Source organism: Lithobates pipiens, unplaced genomic scaffold, assembly GCF_037356315.1.
Source record: "Lithobates pipiens isolate NorthernLeopardFrog02 unplaced genomic scaffold, aLitPip1_a1.2 Scaffold_28, whole genome shotgun sequence".
NCBI lineage: Eukaryota > Metazoa > Chordata > Amphibia > Anura > Ranidae > Lithobates > Lithobates pipiens.
In genome coordinates this window covers 195,899,984-195,923,455 of record NW_027507789.1, presented here as the reverse complement: position 1 = coordinate 195,923,455, position 23,472 = coordinate 195,899,984, and the positions used below count along the sequence as shown (strand labels likewise).

Genomic DNA, 23,472 nt, shown 5'->3' with positions numbered 1-23,472 from the left:
ATCCTTCCACTTTAAGATTTCTGCTCACATCCTGTTGTGTGTCTAGGACAGGAAGTGAGAGGAATCTTCCCAGCATGGACACAGACAGTAATGAAAATGGGACAGATGGTCTAACTTTTCCCCGGTCAAAACAAAGGAAACAAGGTTTTAGTTGGCATTCTACTTTAAGTGCAATTAGAGGGAACAGAACCTGAAGTTTGTATACCTTGCATGTGCTATTTGCTGGGACACTTGTAACCATCTCTTTCTGCACCTCTGAGGTCTTTTAAGATCTGCTTCAGATATTTCCTTTGTCAAAAGCCAGTTATCTTACAGATTCCTAAAACAAAGAAAGACATTCTAGTAAAAAGCCTATCAGAAATAAGAAAGATAAACATCTACAACAAAAAAGCTTTCCCGCCCACAGGACAAGGCGGTAACCCACCACAGCTTACAGAGGATCTTCACCAACAAATTACAGTGTAATACATTACAGTTCACCAGATGTGGTGACTGCTTTAGTTTAGGATTTTTCCCCTTTAACTTCCCTGGGTGATCCTGCCAGTAACAAAATTCCTGTCTTAGAGTGACAACCCCCCCCCCCCGCGCTGTTTTTTTTAATAGCACAAAAAAAAACCCGCAGAGGTGATCAAATACCACCAAAAGAAAGCTCTGTTTTTGAGAAAAACAGGATATGCATTTGAGTTTGTGTACAGCATCACATGCCCGCGCAATTATCAGTTAAAGTAACGTAGTGCCGTATCGTAAAAAATAGCCTGATCATGAAGGGGGTAAAATTTCCGAAGTAACAAGCACACTGTATTTATGGCAGGATCAAAAGATATTATTCTGTACTTGCATAAAATGTTCTTAGCCTGTAAAATACAAAACAAATGCAGCCGCCACAGCTAAGAACTAGTAAAGCTGCAATAGGTTACATTTGTTGTTAACCTTTAAATTAGTGATTTGCTACATTTTCAGCACTAGTGCCACAGTGTATACTTTACAAACATTGGAGGGCCAAGAAAAAACATTTGTTATAAAATGAATGAACATGTTTTAGGGTCCTTTCACACGGGGCGGATCAGTTCTGATCCGCCCCGTGGATATCCGTTTGCTCAGCGGGGATCACTCCGCCGATCCCCGCTGAGCAGGGAGATGACAGCTCCGTCTCTGCACACTGCGCAGGGACGGACCTGTCACAGCGCCGCTCTCCCCTATGGGAGATCGGATGACGACGGACCGCAGTGCCCGTCGTCATCCGATCCGATCCGCAGACGGATGGAAAAATAGCTTTTTCCTCCGTTACACTTTTTCGGATCGGAGCGGGTCGGATGTCAGCGGACATGTCACCGCTGACATCCGACGCTCCATAGACCTCTATGGAGCACCCGTTCAGGTCCGCCTGAAAAACTGACAGGCGGGCCTGAACGGGACATCAGTGTGAAAGAGGCTTTACTCTTTTTTTGTATTCAGCAGAGAAAAAAAACTGCAGGGACCCTGAAGGGAGACCCTGCTGACAGACTCTCATGTAAAGGAGGACTCTGATCTGGACCATGATGTAAGAGTGATGATGGGGTCTTTTATGTAAGAGGGGACTGTGAAGGAGTACTCTCATTTAACGGGGAACATTGATGAATACTCTCATATATGAGTGGACTCTGATTTGGACTCATGTAAGGGAGGCTCTGATCTGGACACTGATGTGGGGGGGGGGGGGGCTCTGATGGGGTCTCTCATGAGGACTCTCATGTACAAGGGGACTTTGATGGAGACACTCATGTAAGAAGGAACTCTGATGGGGAAACACATGTAAGGGGAGCTCTGATGAGGACTTTCATGTAGGGGGGGGGGGGGACTCAGGTGAATACTTTCATGCAAGGGGGGACTTGGATCTGAACCCTGATGTGTGTGTTTGGGGGGGGAGAGGGGACTCTGATGGGGTCTCTTAAAGGGCCTCTCATGTAAGAGGGGACTTTGATGGGGACTTTCGTGTAGGAGGGAACTCTGATGGGGAAACACATGTAAGGGGGGGCTCTGATGAGGACTCTCATTCAAGGATGGTCTCTGATGTAGGGGGGAATTCAGATGAGGACTCTCCTGTAAGGGGAGACTCTGATGTAAGGGAGAGGATTAATGGGGACTCTCATGTAAGGGGGACTTACATGGTTGGTTGTTAGGACGCCGTCATTAATAGCAACCGATAGCAGTACAATGACAGCACAGGCAGGGGATAATGGGGAGAAGCAGAAGACCTGTGTGAGGGGCCACTGAGGTAATTGTGGGGGAGGGGATAAGGGACACTGAGGTAAATGTGGGGGGGGATCATAAGAGACACTGAGATAATTGGGGGGGTTATGGGACACTGAGGTAATTGTGGGGGGGGGGAGTTGTAAGGGACACTGTGGTAATAGTGGGGAGCAGAGGAATAATAAGGGTCACTGACGTAATTGTGGGGGGATAATAAGGGACACTGAGGTAATTGTGGGCTGCGGGGTAGTAAGGTACACTGAAGTTTATTGTGGAGGAATAGTAAAGGACACTGAGGTAATTGTGGGGGGGGGGGGTAGTAAGAGACACTGGAGGAAATTGTGAGGGGGCAGTAAGGGACATTGTGGTTGACATGGGGGGGTAGTAAGGGACACTGAGGTAGATGTGGGGGGTAGTAAGGGATGCTGAGGCAATTGTGGGGGGGTAGCAAGGGACATTGAGGTATTTGGGGGGGGAGTAACGGACACTGAGGTAATTGTGGGGGGGGTAGTAAGGACACTGAGATAATTGTCAGGGGGGGCAGTAAGGGACACTGAGGTAATTGTGGGGGGGGGGGTGAGGGGCACTGATGTAATTGTGAGGAGAGGATAGTAAGGGACAGAGATAATTGTGTGTGTGTGTGGGGGGGGTGGGGGGGGGGTGATAGTATAGGACATTAGGACCTGGTTCACACAGGGGCGACTTGTCAGGCGGCGCGTTCCGTTCTGTACTATGGAACCGTTCTAATAGGAGCTAAAGTCACTCCAACCTAGAAAAAGGTTCCTGCACTACTTTTGGGGCGACTTCAGGCGACTTGCATTGACTTCTATACAGAAGTCATTTTGCAAGCCGCCGCTGAAGTCGTGTGCAGGTCACCTCTGAGTCACGCTACAAGTCACGTTGCCCCTGTGTGAACCAGCTCTTGGGGGGGTGGGGGGGTGGTAGGAGATAGTAAGGGACACTGAGGTAGATGTGGGGGGGGGGGGGGTAGTAAGGGACACTAAGGTAATGGGGCGGGTAACTTATACCTGGGGGAACCAGCCTTTTTCTGAGGCAACGGTTATATGCAGGCCAGGGAGTCAGCCATTTCATGAGGTAAGGTTCCTACCCAGTGAAACCAGCCATTTTCTGAAGTAATAGATATGCCCATGGAGCATCCATTTTCTGAGATAAGATGCATACCCAGAGAAGCCAGACATTTTATAATACTTATACCCAAGAGTGCCAGCTATTTTACTAGGTTATAGTTATACCCGGGGTAGGGAGACATTTTTTTCTGAGGTAATAATACCCAGGCCAAGAAGACAGCTAATCACTGAGATAAAAATCATACTCAGGGTGCAATCCATTTTCTTGGGTCAAGCTCAAACTCAGAGGAGCCAGACATTTTCCGAGGTAATAGTTATATCCAGGGTGCCAGCAATTTTCTAAGGGAAAATTCATACCTAGGCCAGGGACCTAGCCATTTTTAGATGAAAGTCATAATAACCAGGAAAGATGGACATTTCTGAGGTTAAAGTCACACCCAGGGGTGACAGACATTTTCTAAAGTGTAAAAACGCTTTCTCATTGCCCCGCTGTGGTTTGTCAGCAGCGCAGGTGTAGAGCAGTGTAAACGCTATATTTTTGTGCGAGTTACCTGTGGTTTCCCATAGACTTCTATTAAGTTTCTGGTAGCAGCTTTCATTTTCTAAAAATGTGAGATGTTATAGAAGTCTATGGGAAAGCGCAGGTAACCCGCATGAAAAACGCAGATACACTAAGCTGCACCCGCAATGTGGCCATACTGCAGCAGGGCAGCGTGCAGTGCCCTTAATAAATTTTACCCAGGACAGGAGACCATTTTTCCAAGGTAATAGTCATACTCAAGCCAAAGAGCCAGCCAACTACTGAGCTAAAAATCATACCCCGTGTGCCGTCCATTTTGTACGTCAAACTCAAACTCAGAGGAGCCAGGCATTTCGTGAGGGAATAGTTATATCCAGTGTGCCAGCAATTTTCTGGGGGGAAATGCAAACCCAGGCCGGGGGCATAGACATTTCTAGATGAAAATCATAATAACCAGAAGGGACCGAACTTTTTTTTTTTTTTTTTTTTTTGGTAAAAGTCACACTGGGAAAGCCAGACATTTTCTGAGGTAACAGTTATATGCAGGCCAGGGAGTCAGACATTTTCTGAGGTAACAGTTCTATGTAGGCCATGGAGTCAGCCATTTTCTGAGGTAACAGTTCTATGTAGGTCATGGAGTCAGCCATTTTCTGAGGTAACCCTTCTATGTAGGTCATGGAGTCAGCCATTTTTCTGAGGTAACCCTTCTATGTAGGTCATGGAGTGAGCCATTTTTCTGAGGTAAACCTTCTATGTACGCCATGGAGTCAGCCATTTTCAGAGGGAAAGTTTATACCCAGGGAAGCCATATATTTTCTGAAGTAATAGTTATGCCCAGGGAGCCATTCATTTTCTGAGGTAAGATATACTTATACCCAAGAGTGCCAGACGTTTTCTTAGGTTATAGTTATAGCCAGGGCAGGAAGACATTTTTGTGGAGGTAATATTCATACCCAGGCCACGGAGCCAGTCAATTACTGAGATAAAAATCATACCCTGGGTGCCATCCTTTTTATTAGGTCAAACTCAGAGGAGATAGACGTTTTCTGAGATAATAGTTATATCCGGGGTGCCAGCGATTTTCTGAGGGAAAATTCAGATACCCAGTCCAGGGATCTAGCCATTTTTAGATGAAAATCATAATAACCTGGTGAGACAGACATTTTTGAGGTAAAAGTCGCACCAGGGGAGCCAGATGAGGTAACAGTTAGAAGTAGGCCAGAGAGTCAGCCATTTTCTGAGGTAAATTCATACCCAGGGAAGCCATGCATTTTCTGATAGTTACAGTATACCGAGGACTGCCAGCCATTTTGTAATAGTTATACCCAGAGGAACCATCCATTTTCTGAGGTAAAAGTTGCACACAGGGGTACCAACCATTTTCTGAGGTAACTTATAACCCTGGTCAGGTCAAGAAACCAGCCAATCTCTGACTTTAGCAATATATACCTAGAAAAAGCAATATGGAACTATTAGAGGCAGCAACTTCATGACTGAAATAATAGTACTAAACATTAATGGCAACAATTCCTTGTTTGGGATAATAATAGACAGACCCAGTCAAGGCAACCATTTTGTGGACTACTTCATATAACATTCTTGTTCTCTATGCTAGGGGTAGCCATGTGTGGGTTAAGGCAATGCTATAATATGTTAAAAACGATCTGTCCACTGGCATAAACGACTTAATTCCACAAAGGACTCTAGGCGGACTGAGAAGCCTTACAATCTGGTCTCCATAAACATGGCCACCTTCCCTTCTCGCATCCAGCTCTCCCGGGGACATGTTCTTAGCAGCTGTTTCCCCCTAGTAGCCTGAACGCCTTTTGTGTACTTTGTCTCTAGGCTGTGCCTCTGTCAGCGTCCGGGGGTGACAGCAGTGTGACAGGGCGGCGCCGTTGTCCTCCAGCTCCCGTGAGTGGGTGTAGCAAGATGGCGGCGCTGGGGCTCGTCCTTCATGTGGGGCTCCTGGCCTGGTGTGTGTTCGGGGTCTGGCAGAATGTGGTCATCACCGGCTCGTCGCGGGAACACGGGGCCAACACGTACGGGGGCAGGTGGAAGTACTTGACGTTCCTTAACCAGGTGAGAGAAGGCATGACAGTACCTTGCATGCTTCTTTATACATCCCACAGCATTGGGGCCTATTCACACTAGCCGGCTCCACTGTGGTGAGCATATTATTATGTGTGTTGTGTGAGGGCATCACATCAATTTTAATGCATTGCCTATTGCACTATTTTTCTTCTATTTTTATATATTTTTTTGTATTGCAGTGTACCCCGACGTAGTGTATTAGTGGTGATTGCAGCGCAGGTGCATTGTGGGGATGCATTAACTGCTTGAGCCCCGGAAGATTTGGCTGCTGAATGAGCAGGCCATTTTTTTGCGATTCGGCACTGCGTCGCTTTAACTGACAATTGCATGGTCGTGTGACGTTGTACCCAAACAAAATTGACATCCTTTTTTTTCCCCACAGTTAGAGCTTTCTTTTGGTGGTATTTGATCGCCTCTGTGTTTTTTTTTTTTTTTTTTGCGCTATAAACAAAAAAAAAAAAAAAAGACCAGACCGAAAATTCTTCTTCTTTTTTCAAAACTAATTTTTTTACTTTTTGCTATAAAATCTCCTCCCCCTTTTTTTATTTTTCAAAACTATTTTTTTTTCTCATTTTAGGCCGATATGTATTCTTCTACATATTTTTGGTAATAAAAATCGCAATAAGCGTATATTGATTGGTTTGCACAAAACTTATAGTGCCCACAAAATAGTGGATAGATTTTATAGCATTTTTAGTAATTTATTTTTAACTAGTAATGGTGGCGATCTGAGATTTATTTGTTTTGACATTATGGCAGACGCATCGGACACTTTTGACACTTTTTTGGGACCATTGCCATTTATACAGCGATCAATGCTATAAAAAAATGAACTGATTACTGTAAAAATGTCACTAGCGGGGAAGGGGTTAACACTAGGGGACGATGAAGGGGTTGTGCTCCCTCTCTGTGTTCTAACTGAAAGGGGCGGGGGGTGCTGTCTAGGGCAGATGACAGATCGCTGTTCCTACTTTGTATAAACACACGATCAGTCTCTTGTCCCCTCAGAGAACCAGAATCTGGGTGTAAACACCCAGATCCCGGTGTGTCACGAGCGATCCCGCGCCCCTAGTGGCCACAGGGCGAAGCAGCGACGTAACATAACCTCGTTTCGCCCTGCAGTGCCATTCTTCCACAGTAAAACTGCAGGGACTGGTCGGAAAGTGGTTAGGGTGCCTTTATAATGTCATAGCACACCAATGCTTGTAATGCGCATTACGGGGGGGGGGGGTGCGGAGGTGGGGCGCGTTACGGGGGGGTTCGGAGATGGAGCGCGTTACCGGGGGGGTGCGGAGGTGGAGCGCGTTACCGGGGGGGGTGCGGAGGTGGAGCGCGTTACCGGGGGGGGTGCGGAGGTGGAGCGCGTTACCGGGGGGGGTGCGGAGGTGGAGCGCGTTACCGGGGGGGGTGCGGAGGTGGAGCGCGTTACCGGGGGGGGTGCGGAGGTGGAGCGCGTTACCGGGGGGGGTGCGGAGGTGGAGCGCGTTACCGGGGGGGGTGCGGAGGTGGAGCGCGTTACCGGGGGGGGTGCGGAGGTGGAGCGTGTTACCGGGGGGGTGCCGAGGTGGAGCGCGTTACCGGGGGGGTGCCGAGGTGGAGCGCGTTACCGGGGGGGGTGCGGAGGTGGAGCGCGTTACCGGGGGGGTGCGGAGGTGGAGCGCGTTACCGGGGGGGTGCGCAGGTGGAGCGCGTTACCGGGGGGGGGGTGCGGAGGTGGAGCGCGTTACCGGGGGGGGCGCGGAGGTGGAGCGCGGAGGTGGAGCGCGTTACCGGGGAGGGGGCGCGGAGGTGGAGCGCGTTACCGGGGAGGGGGCGCGGAGGTGGAGCGCGTTACCGGGGAGGGGGCGCGGAGGTGGAGCGCGTTACCGGGGAGGGGGCGCGGAGGTGGAGCGCGTTACCGGGGAGGGGGCGCGGAGGTGGAGCGCGTTACCGGGGAGGGGGCGCGGAGGTGGAGCGCGTTACCGGGGAGGGGGCGCGGAGGTGGAGCGCGTTACCGGGGAGGGGGCGCGGAGGTGGAGCGCGTTACCGGGGAGGGGGCGCGGAGGTGGAGCGCGTTATGGGGTTTTGAAATTTAGCTTCAAGCCTTTAAAAATAAGCTGTCTTTGGCCAGCCAAGTGGTTTGCACTTTTGAAGCTCCTACATGATGTGTACAGAATGTAACTGGGGGTATGTCATTCCCACTCCTCCCAACATTTTGAGATGGGAATGAGGGACACCTACTAGCAAAAGTATGTAGGCATAGGACACGCCCCCCTGCCACACCCCATTAAAGGTGAATTAACCCAAAAAAAGGTTAATTAAATCCTGAAGGGCCTTTTTTTTTTTTTTATTACCACCACTATTATTCCTTTTTATATTGGCTTTTAAAATTTACAAATACAGTCATTTAGAATTTGGATGAAAGGTTTAGCGCTGGGAAACACTTTTTGAAAGATAAAAAGTGCATTTTATATACAACTATATAGATCAGACCAAAATGAGGAACAGATCAGGTGCCCAAATTGGGGACAGTCCTGCGGAATCAGGGAGCTATGCATTCTCCGTACCCCCCCCCCCCTCTTTTTTTTATTTATTTTTTTATTTTTTATGCAGAGCACTTTCCACGACACTTTCCTTACCATTTGATGTCTGTGGGAAAGCGTCTTACTGGTGTGGCAGCCCTTGCATTACAGATAACACATGCACAGATCCGTTTTGACAACAATCTTGTTGATAAAAGAAAATCTTTAACTAATGACCGTGATCCGCCCCCATTCTTTCAGATGATCTTTGTTCAATTTTTTTTTTTTCTCTTGCTTTAGCATATTCAGGTGTTTTTGGTCATCAAAGCAGTGACAGCTTTTTATTGGCTAAGTTGCTATTACCTGTTGCACTTTGCTTTGTGTGCATAGAAGCCAAGGAGACTTTAAACCTTGTCCTATTGGGTTTATCAACTTTTATATATCTGATCCTGATCTCACTTATACCCCAGTCACACAAAGCCGCCTGCTTACACTTGGCCTTTACCCTCTGCAAAATCTTTATGGTCATCAAAGGTAAGAAAAAAAAAAAACAAACAAACATTTAGACACAACTTTTTACTGCAATTTGTCAAATGATGAATCCTCCGGGTGATGGTCAATATGAACAGATGCCAGAATGCTGGTTATATAGCAAGGTGTAAAACCATCATTAAAGCCAGAACAGTTTAATGTACAACCTACCTGAAATGTAGGTCTGGATCACTGCGTAAGGTCCTGTTCACATGAACATGTCCCTCTATGTGATTTTATTATTATTATTATTATTATATTTTTATTTTCTGACAGTGCAACTTTTACGCAATTCTGCATGTCCCATATGACAGCCTATTCACATGAATAGCGCAGGGAAAAAAAGCTCCTGCTCCTTTTTGTGTGATGAGCTTCATGTGATTTGCTGCATGACAGTTACAGCAGAATCGCATCATGTTTGGGGTACCATGGAAGGATAATGGCACCCCAAACTTGCACTGTGCATTGTTGTGCTGCGATTGACAAGTGATTTGGAATCTCCGGCAGAATCATGGCGATTCTGCCTGCAATTCCAAATTACAAAGTGTGAATGGAGCCAAAGGTCAAAGTGTTGCTCGTGCTCTTTGTGTAGGGCTTCCTTTTATTTATTTTTATTTTTTTCATATTGAACATAAACAACTTCCAATGTACAATTATTTCAGTTTCAGATATAGACAGTTACATACTGCAGTTATCATTGCAACATCAAAGAATATAGGCATATTGTACAAAGTCATACAGGCCCCTGCTATTCACTTGGCACTAAGACCCCTTTCACACCACACCGCCCATTACATCGACGGTAAAACACCGCTATTTTTAGCGGCGTTTTACCGCCGGATTTGCGCCGCATTTCGCCTGCTAGCGGGGGCCCTTTTGCCCCCCGCTAGCGGCCGAGAAATGGTTAAAACCGCCGGTAATACGCAGCAATAGCGGCGTTTTGCCGGCGGTATTACAGCGCTGCCCTATTGATTTCAATGGGAAGCAGCGGTGGAGGAGCAGTAAACACACCGCTCCTTCACCACTCCAAAGAAGCTGCTGGCAGGACTTTTTTCTGACGTCCTGCCAGCGCACCGCTGTAGTGTGAAAGCCCTCAGGGTTTACAACCACTTTAAGACTTCCTTTTAGATTGTGCTTATGGCTCTAATACTGCAACTATTGGCGGCACAGTGGTGTAGTGGGTGGCACTGTTGCCTAGCAGTAAAAAGGGGTCGCTGGTTTGAATCCCAACCACGACACTACCTGTCTGGACTTTGCATGTTCTCTCCTGTGCGGGTTTCCTCTGGGTACTCCGGTTTCCTCCCACCCCGAAAAGAAGCTTCTGCTCCTTTTTGGCAACAAGCTTCACAAGAGTTTTGAAGGTGTGATTTCCATGTGACAATCGCAGCAGAATTTGGAGTACCATTGAAGGATAATGGCACCCAAATGCATGTTTTACTGTAATTGCCATGCGATTTGGAAACATGGACAAAATTGCAGTTATTCTGCTTGCGAAATTGCGAAGTGTAAATGTGCTCGTGCCTATACATGTACATCTTCATCCTCTTCTAGTTGCCAGCGTTGCAATATACGCGCTTATACATGATTAAGTGCGCAAATTACTGCGCTCAAACCATAAAAGGCTTTCTATTTTTATTTTACGGTTCTGTACTCATCGCTGTACTACTAATCTTGCGTTTTTTCCATAGACCACTATGCACCTGTAATCAGATCAGTAAAAACTTGGTGATCTTACTCCCATCTGTAAGAGGCCTAGGCGATGGATCACGATTCTCGCAGCACAACATCATCTTTTACATTAAAACAAAAAAAAATTGGGCTAACTTTATTTTTATTTTTTTTATTAAAGTGTGCTTTTTCCCCAAAAATTGCGTTTGAAAGACCGCTGGGCAAATACAGTGTGACATAAAATATTGCAGCAATTGACATTTTATTCCCTAGGGTCTTGTGCTAAAATATATATAATGTTTGGGGGTTCCAAGTAATTTTCTAGCAAAAAATATTAATTTTAATTTAAGATTGTGTTAGAAAAAGATTTAGAATTTAAGTGGTTAAACTTTCTGGATTTACATGTTAAAGCGGGAGTCCGCCGGGAGTCCGCGTTTTTATTTTTTTTTTATTTTTTTTTAAAGCCAGCAGCTACAAATACTGCAGCTGCTGACTTTTAAAATAGTGACACTTACCCGCCCAGCGCGCCTGCGATGTCGGCACCCAAAGCCGATCTCTCGATCGTCTCTCGGGGGCTGCCGCCGCCATCTTGGGTATGGGAATCAGGATGTGGAGCCTTTCGGCTTCATTTCCCGGTTCCCTATTGCGCATGCGCGAGTCGCGCTGCGCAATACGGATGGACCCGCTGCCTCTGGGATCTGTGTGTTTCCCAGCAGGCAGCGGGGGACTTTCGGAAAGGGGCATAGATCTACGCCCCTTTCCGCAGAGAGCTATCCCGGAAGTGGGTGCAGATACCTGTACTGTACAGGTACCTGCACCCCCCCTCCCCCCTGAAAGGTGCCAATTGTGGCGCCGGAGGGGGGGAGGATTACAATGAGCGGAAGGTCCACTTTAGGGTGGACCTCCGCTTTAAAAACAGAAGGTTATCCCTTTTGATCTAATAAGGAAGAGTAATGCTGGCCATACACGGTTCGAATTTTGAAAGAATTTTCTTTCGGAAATCGTATCTAAGAGATTTTCGTACGAATTTCGCACCATTAGTGGGCTGCAGCAACAGCCGATTTTCATGCGGAAATCAAATTTGAGGAATCGGACATGTTGTAAATTTTTTGAAGAAAAAACGATTTTGTTGATACGCTATATCTTTTTCTCTGATTGAGAACACAGTCACATTCCGATAACTGAACGACAATCTCCTTCTACAGGACCTGGTTTTAGGTCCTTCCCCCTCCTTCCCTTCCCTTTCCCCAGTTATGGTTTCACGTTCCTGTTCTTCTTATTGTTTCTGTATTTCTTTTCTATACACAGGCGTTTTTACCCTATAGCAATGCGGTACTTGATGGGTCATTTTATATAACCCACCTGATGAGATCTCATGTGGCTGATTTTTCCGCAGCATGGGATCTTATAAAAGATCCCGTGCCCGTTCTTCCTCGGGGGGTGCAGCTAGGTCCCGGAAGGGGCACCTCCGAGAGAGCTGCGGCATAAACCCAGGCCACAATGCAGACAAACATGTAGAAACATGCTCTGTTGCTAATTTATGATGCTACTCTATGTCTCTTATTTATATGGACTGTTTGTATCACCTACATAAGATTTAATGTACTACTTTTATACCTGTTTATACTTTGTAAATCTGAAAAATTTTCAATAAAAAATAATGGTTAAAAAAAAAAAAAAAAAACTATTTTCTAATCGATGGGAGAATCGTGCGAGAAATGTAATAAGAAAAGAACATTTACGGAGAGAAAAGAAAATTCTTTTCTCTAGCAACATGAGGTTAAATTGAAGGCTTTGTTGGCCAAATTTCAAAAATCAGTGGTGGCACCATCCGATCACAAAAACAAAACAAAAAACTTTCTGGTTTTGAAAAGGAAAATTTGTTTGAAATTCGACCATGTATGGCATGCATTAGTTACAATGTTTCATGTTACACTTGGCAGACTGCCTGGATGTTTTCTTTTGACAGCTGAGTAAGCAGATAAGTCTCTCTACTTGTTATATGACGGAATCAGCAAACTCTGCAATAGAGATCGTCAGTAGGGTTGAATCGAGATCACAATTTTTTTTTTTTTTTAACGATTAATTGTGCATCTCTAAGTCCAGTGCATTTATTTATTTTCCCCCTCCCTTTTTTTGGACGTGTGTTCCAGTGTATTTTTGGTGTGGTCAGTTGCAGTGCATTTTTGATGTGTTTTATAGCGTTCCAGTGCAGGAAAAATTTTCTACCTTCTTTTTTTTTTTTTTTCTTTCTGGAACTGCAAGCAATGGTGTAAACTATACCATTGAAAATCATATAACCTACTTTCCATACATTTTTTTGATGCAGGAAAAAAAACACTGGACTGCATGTGGTGTAAACTGGCCCTTAGGGAGCATTCATTGTTGGGGTATACATACTATTGAGGCCTAGGCCTCATGCACACTGGGTGGTCAGCTCCAGGGCATGAGACCCCCAGTGTTAAGGTGTGGGCGGAAGGCAGAGGTGCATCGTCCAGTTCTGTTGCCGGCGTCTTATCATATAAGGTTCTTCATCCGATAGTGTCCGCTGCGTACTGCGCATGCGCAGTACACAGCAACACAGATTCCGAAAATTGCCAAGGATGAACGGCGCCTGCGCACTGAGTCCAGGTTCTATCCCCACTAGCCAAGTGGACATAGAGTAGGAATATAAAAGAGCCAAGCGCAGCGAGGCCGAGCCCGAAGCGTGGTGAGCAAAGCTCGCTTGCGAGGGGCCCTCTAATATTCACAACCCTATGTCCGCTTGGATGGTGGGGCTACCACCTCCACTCACGGCGCAGGCGCCGTTCAGCTTCGGAGATTTTCCGAAGCTTCGTTTGCTCCATACTGCGCATGCGCAGTACGGCGCGGACACTATATGGCAGAACACCGGCAGCCTTTAAGCCTCTATGAGAGGTGGACAGCTGCTGCGGCTAGGTGTGCAGCAGGCGATTTATAATGGTTAGGGCAGTATGCGCTCAGAGATGAATGCCCAGAATGTAAGCAGGCTGTTTTCTCAGACATTCGTATTTGGGCACATACCGCCCTAAAAGTGCCAGCACGCGCAGTCTAGCTGTAGCAGATGTCTGCCTCTCATGGAGTATTTACAGGCTGCCTGAAAGGTGCTCCTCTTTCTGCACCTAAATGCCAGAGTCCCATGCACCAGAGCTAAATGCCCCATATGCCTTAGGCTGTGTGAATGAAATAGACAGGACGCAGAACAGAATATACAGCTCCTGGAATTCAGGAAACCTGCCAACCTTGGAATGCTGCTCTGTTTGCAGATGAGCCTCTCTTTCTGGTATAATTGACTTTACAAATGTATGGGGAGGATGGCTGCTGATAGATGTGGTGTGTTTGGATGTCTAGATCTTTGTTATTCCAAGGTCTTTTCCACTTCATATTTCATCCTCAGCAGCTGGTCCCATCTTATCATAATACACTCCGAAATGAACTGCTCTCTACACCTGCATCCAATCCTCTTCTGCAGGCCTGGCGCAGTGACCTGTCTCCTTTAGTTGATTTGTAATGTAATATCTGAAGTCGGGAGAATTTAAGGAATCCGAGAGATGTGAATCATTTGTCTGTTTTGCAGTGGTAGTGCTTAGCGGATAACCCGCATAACACAGCTTTTTATGTAATGTTAGTTAGACAATCCTTATCGGTGCACTTTTTATTGCTGGGGTGCCCCATAAGCGTGCATTATCACGTGGCTGCTGTTGTGTGATGTGAAGACAGCAGTGCTGATGTGCTATTTTTTTTAATTCATTTTTTGTTGGAACAAAATGTCAGTAAACTGATAGTTCATTCAATTCTTTTGGCCGCAGTGCGATTAGTCGCAGCATGCACCTCATTAGAGGTGTGAATTGCTATTATAGGGAAGAAGGCTTTTTTTTGCCTTGTCTGTGTGTTGGGCAAGAGCACCCAGCACAGTGCAATGCATCTGGTGTGGACAAGGCCTTTAAAGGCAAAGAAACATAAATAATTAACGTTGAAAATGTACTAAGTGAAGCTATCTGCAGCCTTATTTGAAGAAATGGCTATTGTGTTCCACACAGGATTCCTCTGGAAACCTACCAGATGATATCCTCTATTTAGAACCCTTTCACACGAGAGGTCCGATCGCGCCCACCTGTCCGTTTTTTCAGCTGGACTCTCTATTCTCCTCTATAGGATGTAAATGGACTTGTGCCTGTTTACATCCAGCTACCTCTGGGTCTGATCCGATCTGGCATAAAACAGAAGGGGATCCGTCCCTCTTCATCTGTTTGTATCGGAGGGCAGTCAGGTGTAAACGGATAGCTGGACTGTTTATATCCGGCTGCCCATAAAGCAGACCGGGCTGTGTCTGCTCAGCACGGGATCAGCAGAAAGATCTCCTGCTAAGCCAAACCAGATCTGGCCTGTGTGAAAGGGGCCTTACTCTGACTCCTGAGTCCACACGTGGACATTCACACACATGTATCACACTTTTTTTTCTTTTTTCTTTTTTTGGCATTTTAAAAATCCCTTAATGAATGTTATCAAATTATGTTTTTCATTGTCTGGTGTTCACATGAACATGCAAAACTAATAAAGGAGTTCCAACTGGCCAATCAACATTTGGGTAAAAGCTTTTCATTTCTGTTTGCTCATGTCCAAAAAAACTTTGTTGGTGGAGAGAATGCAGTAAAGCAGCTGAAGCTGATCTCCAGCTTTACTTCTAACTAGTTTGGGCCAAAATGGTCCCAATACGTGATTTTCTACACTAACAGGTGTGTCCCCCGGGTGCGCTGTGTGGAGGAGCCTTAGATACGTACAGTATTCAGACTTGTATTCGGGTGTGAGACAAGACCTTTCTGGTTCACACCCCAAATAAAATACAGTCAATGTTCAGCCATTCATAGGCAGCTTTTGTATTTTTGTGAATGAATATAAAAGCTTCCTCTGATTTGACTGGGTTTGAGATATTGGCCCCATTCACCTGCCTCTCTGCTTTAGCTCCGCTCTATTTACTCATAGAATACAAAGCTGCCTATGATTGGCTGAGCTGTCTCACACTCTCTGATTTTTTTTTCTCTCTGGGTGTGAGATAGGAACGTCTTCTACCCGGAACACAGTATGTAGTTACATACTGTATGTAGCTGAGAGTACATGCTGTTCATGCAATGTGTAACTTGGCTCAAACAAACTTATTAAAGTGACAGTGTAGCTGAACTCCGGCCTTCCCTTCAGTCTTGCACAGTTGTACACCTGCTTTTCTGTACTGAAATTGCATATTCTGATTTCACTGGACACTGTGAGTTCCTCACAATTAACTTTTAGAAGCTTCAGCACTTTGGATACAGACCTGGTTGAGCGAACATCCTACAAGTTCTCCAGTGAATTGCAGATGTTGCAAAGCTTGCCCTGCATCAAACTTGTCCAAGTGAATGGGCTGTGTACATAACACTCTTGTCTGGCCACTTCTCTTTTATAGGGTATGCCTGAGATATTTGGGAACGTCCTCCTGCTTGATCAATGTTGGTTGTCTAACTGGACACTTATGATGATTTTTTTTTTTATGTTGCGAGACCTGTTTCATATATCACTGTACTCTCATTCAAGTCTATAAATAAAGAATTTGGGGAAAATAATAAAGGGTATCAAGAACTTACTTGTCCTTTATATCTATAACTGTCATTCTGCATTTATTTGATATGTTCACATGCACTATTTGACCTGTGTGCTCCTTTTTTTTTTTTTTCCTGCAGGTTCTTCAGTTGGTGTTCTTTGGCATCTGTGTGTCATGCGACCTTCTCCAGCTGTGCTTCTCCATTAAGAATCCATTATGCTCCTTCCTAACTCGGTTAAAAGACTATGCCTTTGCTTCGCTGGTGTTCCCAGTTAGCGTGGTGGGTATTTATTATTGGATTACAAAAAAAAAATTGTTTCTGAGGGGTTGATTTACTAAAACTGGACTGCAAATCTGGTACAGCTGTGGAGAGAAAACACTCAGCTTCGTCAGGTATGTGTTTGGTTTTTTTTGTTTTGGTTTTTTGTTCAAGCTTAATTGAACAAGTGGAAGTTAGAAGCTGATTGGCTACAAGGCAGAGCTGCACCAGATTTTGCACCCTCCAGTTTTAGTAAATCCACCCCACAGCGTTCTACAGATTTCTTGATTTCTCCACTGAGACTGTTAAAAGCATCTATACTGGTGGTTGATAATTGTCACAGGTCTGATAAAACTGCAATATTGGCCTCCCAAAGGCATTCACTCTTTTAACCCAAGTGTCACTGCTCCACCTCCTGATGTAAACTTGACTCTTCAGAGCTCAGATATTGTAGGAAAGCTTTCCATAAATTATGCAAATGATATGGCCACTGTGCAACTCGGCTGGATCGTTAAGGAGGTGCGGCCCTCCTCAGATCAGGGAATCTGGTACTACACAAACAAAAAAGGTTGCAAATGCCTAGTGCATTACCTCCACCACTTTATTAAGTTTTATTATTAATAAATACAAATTATACTCAAAAACCAACATGGAATAGTAGCATGCCAAAACAGAGTCCAGAAGTCCGCCTTCCAACCTCATGGAATTTTGTGGTTGACAGAACCAGATTGTGCTTTTTGTGGGAGTGGCCTCCTTCCTCAGAGCAATAACCTTTTGGGGACCATTCACACAACGCATAAGCTGGTTCTGTCATCCTCCACAATTCCATGAGGTTGGAAGGTGAACTTTTATTTTTTTTTGAATCCCTTAAATGTGCTGGAAGTAATACACTAGGCGTTTGTGCACCACCTTCTCATATGTCCTTTCCTGTGAAGATACTCGGGAATAGTGTAATGACTCTGATGCCCTGCAATAATATTCAGTTAATTGAAGACTAGATGGCGTCTGAAGAACTGGGGTTGGAGACAGGAAGACACAATATAGGAAAAGATACAATCTTAGAATTCCTCAACAGTCAACGGGATGGACAATTAGAGTGAAATAATCTAATGTCCTTAACCGCCATTCAGATCTCCTTTTGAGTGAAAAGGGAAAATTGATTGATTTGCTATGGCAACAGCTGCGCTTTGCTCTGGTTTATATAAATCAGCAACATTGAGGCTGGGTTCACACTGCTGCGGTGACGAGATCGGATGTGATTCGCACCACACTGCAGTGCAAATCACATCCGATCTCTGTGCGATGCGAGTTCAGCCATACAGATAGTATGGCTGAATTTGCATTGCACACGGCCCAAACTCGCACAGGACCCTTTTTTTGGTCCGCAGCAGAATCGGATCGCATGGGTGTTCACACCATGTGATCCGATTCCTGTCCCAGTTTGCAGATCGCACTGCGATATGCGAACTGATCTGGGGGTGTCATGAACTTTTCACTGACACTCCCAGCAGTTAGCATAAGGCAGTGTGAACTGCCGCCGGGAGGCATGCGATGCAGGGACCCGCAGCGGATTCACGGCATTCCCGCATCGCAGCAGTGTGAACCCAGCCAGAATCTCAAGCATTAAGTGTTAGGTGCAGCTTCTTGATATGGTGTACTCTGTGTTGTATGTATGAAATTAAAAATAACGAACTCCTGTATTCCTCTCTAGTTTGTAGTCACTTCATTCTGGAGTCTTTATGTGTATGATCGGGAGCTTGTGTATCCAGAGGTATTGGACAGCATCATTCCAGAATGGCTGAATCACACAATGGTAAGGAGGCTTTGTACTGATCATTGCACATTATCACCATGGGTCCCTCTGAGGCTAAGTGAGCTGATCATTTCCATTGACTTAGCTTTTTTAGTCTTTGTGCATTGTCAACTAAGAATATATATTGCATTATTTTTCAGCACACCGTTATCCTTCCTCTGGTGCTCATTGAAGTATTTGCCTATTCTCACCAGTATCCTGCCAGGAAAATTGGGCTTGGCTTGCTGGCTCTGTTCGCCTTGGTGTACTTATCATGGTAAGTATCTAAAAGATGTTTAGGAATTGGTGTAATTGTAAAACTGCACAGAATGACTTTATCTAATCATTCTCGTACATTGCACTGTGAGATTGTATAGTGTTTCTTACTTTTCTGTTCCAATGATAAAGACCAGCATGCATTCTTGCCCGATGACTAAGGAGGAAAGCTGTGATAAAATGGCAAACTTCACGGTTATAATCCTTAAAGTAGTATTAAACCCTAGACATAGAAATAATTGTGTTCCCTTTAGCAGCACATTTCTATGACTTATTGGCAATGCTTTTACTCTTATTCTGCCCCAAAGACTCACTTTTTCATTTTCATTGCTTCCATTGTCCTTACAGCACTTCCCTGAACTTCTGGCCAAAGTGTGCACTGTGTTTATATCATTCAGCAGTCAGATGGTTCACTGCATTGGGACTACAAGTCCTGTAATTTCCTGTGCTGCCAACCTTAAGCACAAGTGCCTGTGCCCAAGTATTTAAAGCAGGGGTCTCAAACTAGCGGCCCTCCAGCTGTTGCAGAACTACAAGTCCCATCTTGCCTCTGCCTGTGGGAGTCATGCTTGTAACTGCCAGCCTTGCAATGCCTCCTGGGACTTGTAGTTTTGCAACAGCTGGAGGGCTGCCAGTTTGAGACCCCTTGCTTTAAAGGATAAGTTCACCTTTGGGAACATGTTCCATCCAATTTTACGATGGAAGATGTAACATGTTCCCAGTACCAGCTGCCACTGTTGGAAAACAGTGCGGTCATGCGGGGATCCGCCCAAATGGGCGCGTCATTCAGAAGCACATCTTGATGTGTCTGAATGAACTACAAGCCCCGACATCCTTAGCGTCTGCCGGCTTGTAGTTTTCACTAAATGACAGCGCTGTGGTAGTTCACTGAGTGTTCTTGTCAGGAAGTGTTGTCTTACCCGTACAGGGTGCACTGTACACTGACAGTAAGCCGGAGACCTGCATTGCATCAGAGATTTGCTGATGCATTGCTTTCCAGGCTCCTGCAACAAAAAAGAATACACCTCCTGCAAAAAAAGTGCATTTTCTATGATAATTAAATTATTTTTTTTTTTTTTTTTAAATGAACTTATCCTTTACTTTGGTTGCTTTGTGGTGCCCGTGCCTGTCAGCACACAGTCGGAGCTGGAAGCAAGCATGTGAGGGTGGCTTTGTGTAGCTCTGTGCTAAATTATTTAGCCTAGTGAGTATTGAAAGGTTGAAATGTCTGCTTTTGCTGTATTGCTAAGCAGATGCAGTAAACTGTTACTCTGAGTATTGTTATGTTAGGGTGGCATATTCTATAGCAAAGCCGCTTAAAGCAGAGCTCCACCCAAAAGTGGCTTATCTGCCTCCTGTTTTTTGACAGGTACCCACTCACATTTCCGGGTGATCTCGCCGCAGTGAGATCACCCGGAAGTTCAACCCTCCTTCCCCTGCTGCCGGCCCATTCACTAAGTGGAGCCTTGCGGCTTCACTGCCGGTTTCCCTAAATGCAATGGCAGCGGCAGCACCTGGGAGCCAATGAAAAAAATCAGCAGGAGTGAAGACACCACGGGATCCCTGAACAGGCAGTCACCCCTCCTACTTCCCCTGTGGCCGAGCCATTCACTCGGCGCAGCACGTTTTCTCCCTTCAGCCGAGATGTTGTCGGCAGCACCCGCCGGGTGAGGACACCGCTGGATTCCTGGACCGGTAAGTGTCCTAATATTAAAAGTCAGCAGCTGCAGTATTTGTAGCTGCTGTCTTTTAATTTATTTTTATTTTTTTCTGAAGGAGGCTTTACATCCTCTTTAACTTGTATGTATTTGTATACTAATACCCACCAATCTCTCTGCAGGGTCCTCTGGGTGCATCATGTAGCTGATATCTGGGTGTACCCCATCCTTGCTAAGCTGGACCCTGTTGGAATGACTGTGTTCTTTGCGGCAAGTTTTCTGGTCATGGTTCCCTTCTACTATATAGGAGAGTTCTTAAGTCACTGGCGTTGGGGTAAGTTATCGTTGATTTTCATAGCTATCTTCAGTTTCATTAACTTTTTTTAAAGAATTTCATAAAAACTGTATAAATTGCCTTACAGCAATTAGAGTAGGTTTGCATCTCTGCAGCTGAAGAACGTGTGCAAAATTTAATGTGTAACCGACCTGCAGAGAAATGCACTGCACTTTAGCAGATGCATGGGGGTTCCATTAATTTTTAATAGCACCCTCACGTGTCAGCATCTGCAGTATTTGTTCACAACTGCCAAGCTACATGGTGCCGCAGCTGCATGCAGCTCAATGCAGTGCAATTTAAAATGTTGGGGGCTTCTTTCCCCCACGTTTGCTCACTTATCTGCCATTTTAGGCCCCTTGCCAAGGCAGTTTCCAGATGCCAGGGACCAGTAACCCTGTGATTTAAATGGCTCCTTGCTGTTTGGTCCCCTACGGCTGACGTCACTCTTGTTCTTCAGAGAGAACCCAGCCACTGGACAGCCAATAGGGACTGTTCACATCTCACAGGCAGTGACTTGGACAACCATAGAAAAACTCAGCTGGATATAAACAGAAGAAGAAAAAAGATTTGATCTGGAGTGTTGCATGACTGGCAATAGGTAAGTAAAAAAGGTGTTTAGATATGTGTTGTTTTTTTTTTTTTTTTTTTTTTTTTTTTTTAATCCAGCCATCAGAGGGAATGGAAGGGGGCTTTGGTTATCCTGAAGATGGGTTTTTAGTGTTTTTTATTTTGTATGTAAGTTTTATACAGTATATGATATGCCTTTAGCTATAAGTGGTAACCTATGCTATTTTACTCCCCAGGATCTGGTCGACCATCTAAAAGGAGGAGGAAAAAGAAGAACTAAAGGCACTACTGATGATTCAGGGCTTCTATATTATTATTTTTTTTCTTTTTTAATGATCCAATATTTTTTCCTCTGTAGCTGGCAGGGGGATACAACTACTTTTTAATTTTTTTATTTTTTTGCTGATTCGTACAGGTAAATCATTCTACATTTCGACGAGCGACCATAGATATCACTACTGCATTTTTATGGAATTCCAGCTACATGTAGGAGATGAGATCAGTCATGGAAATGTTTTTGTTTTTCTCCAGGATCTCAGTGGTTGGACAAGCACATTTTTATTTTTATTTTTATTTTGCTACTGAAAGAACTTCAGGACAGTTTATTGTATTTTCTACCACTGCTTGCCAAGTGAGATTTAAAGAGTTACTTGATTATGAGCTCTGTTTACATGATGGGGACCCAAATATTGAAGGATGCGCTGTCCAGCCATAGTCTGTTATTCTGTGGCTGTGCTGTCTGATGGAGGAGTAATGTCGGGGGGTGGTGCATCACTACAAGACTTTGAGAGGTTTTGGCGCTGTTTTCTATGGCTTGAACTGTTTATAACAACATTTATGTGACATCTTGTTGACTTTAGCATAGGAAGGAGTTTGTTTTATTTTATTTTTATTTTGCATTCCCCTCCATTATTGTCTATGATATGTGACACTTCTACTGTTTTTATGTGGTTTTTATTTTTATTTTATGTTTTTGCCATTGAGTTAAATCTTTCAAGATTTAGATCTGTTCTGCCCTCTAGTGTCCAATCAAAATGTAGCTGTGCTCTTAAAGTTTAAAGAAGATGTTTGTGTAAGGTAAAAAGTTCTAAATAGATGCTTATCGGTATGCCTATCATAGGAATTGCTTGGTGCTTGTTCCAAGAGATGTTTGCTTCCCTCACCTAAAGAGTACCTGTCCCTTTATCATAGTAACATTTTTCTGTCACCCATTTGCTAGGTAGGTTGGTAGTCATGTATTTTTGGAGCACTGTATTTACCAGCCTTACAGAACAGGTCCTCTTTAACATCAACACATGAACACAAATATAATTGGATTCCTGTTCTCCGTGTTATCTTGTACATGTACTTCAGTGCACTGCAGGTTTATTTACAAAGACCATGCAAAAAACACCCTTGTCAACCAGTCCGAAGTAGTTATTTTTTTTTTCTTTTAAAGCGGTAGTAAACCGCTGAAGGGGAAAAAAACAAAAACCTGCAAGACAATGGCATAATGTGCTAGTATCCATCGCATACTAGCACATTATGAAATACTTACCTTTTAGAATGAAGCTCCCACAGCCTGACCCGGTCAGCGAGGAGGGGGGCCGACGTTGCCTCGCCGTTTCTTCCAGGGTCTCTGTGAGTAGCCGGAGCTGCAATGAAGTCCCTTCCGCGTATGCGGTCGGGAGTCTTCCGTTTTGGCACGATACGCCGGACCTTATTCGAACCTTCACTGTGCATGCGCTGCTGACGAGGCGTTATCAATTTTTATTTACAGGTAAGCCTTCTTTTAGGCTTACTTTGTAGGTAAAGCTGTCCAAGTGGAGTATACAACCGCTTTAATCTAGCTTTAGGAAACTGAAATCTAGCTGCGGAGAGGTACTGCAGTTTTTGTTCTTTACACAGCATTAGCAAACATGCCAGATGGAACATTCCAATTGGTTAACAAACAAGTAAAGAAAATTTCACACAATAAATTAAATTGGGTTACATCCCATTTTCAGGGTCCTGGATCATACTTGAGCAGTTTTGGTTGTTGAATGTAATTGCCTGTTAGACTTGACGCCCCTTTGCAAAGGGCTTTGGCATTGGCCAGGATAATATTTAATGAAGGAAATGTTAAATGTTTGTTGCATCCAGCCTTTGGTATGTACATAAACTCTTATAAATATACAGAGTTGTTGTTTATTTTATTCTTTTATACAGCAGGGACATGTAATGCAACACCAAATTGAATCAGACCTGCTTGTTTTAAAACTCATTCCTCTTGTCCACCCTAGGGTTGTTAGTGCCATTAAGCTGGGTTCACACTGCTGTGACTTTGAATCCAATATTGGTGCGCAGCTTGCATATGACTTCTTTAACAGAAGTCAATGCT

The 23,472-nt window shown here is 44.8% G+C and overlaps 1 protein-coding gene across 1 annotated transcript; it reads left to right on the top strand.

Moving 5' to 3' along the window:
- Positions 1–5,692: 5,692 nt before the first annotated feature.
- Positions 5,693–23,267, top strand: LOC143935996 (androgen-dependent TFPI-regulating protein-like). Its single transcript, XM_077460250.1, has 6 exons — positions 5,693–5,919; positions 16,364–16,504; positions 18,195–18,296; positions 18,437–18,552; positions 20,392–20,543; positions 21,350–23,267. The coding sequence occupies exons 1-6, from the start codon at positions 5,770–5,772 to the stop codon at positions 21,391–21,393; spliced, it is 705 nt and encodes a 234-aa protein (XP_077316376.1). The 5' UTR covers positions 5,693–5,769; the 3' UTR covers positions 21,394–23,267.
- The last annotated feature ends 205 nt before the right edge of the window (positions 23,268–23,472 follow it).

Excerpts from the sequence above, each read along its gene's own strand:
- LOC143935996 (XM_077460250.1), top strand. The coding sequence starts at position 5,770 with ATGGCGGCGCTGGGGCTCGTCCTTCATGTGGGGCTCCTGGCCTGGTGT. Across the intron at positions 16,505-18,194 it reads TGGTGTTCCCAGTTAGCGTG|TTTGTAGTCACTTCATTCTG; the intron begins GTGGGTATTTAT and ends ATTCCTCTCTAG. Across the intron at positions 18,297-18,436 it reads AATGGCTGAATCACACAATG|CACACCGTTATCCTTCCTCT; the intron begins GTAAGGAGGCTT and ends ATTATTTTTCAG.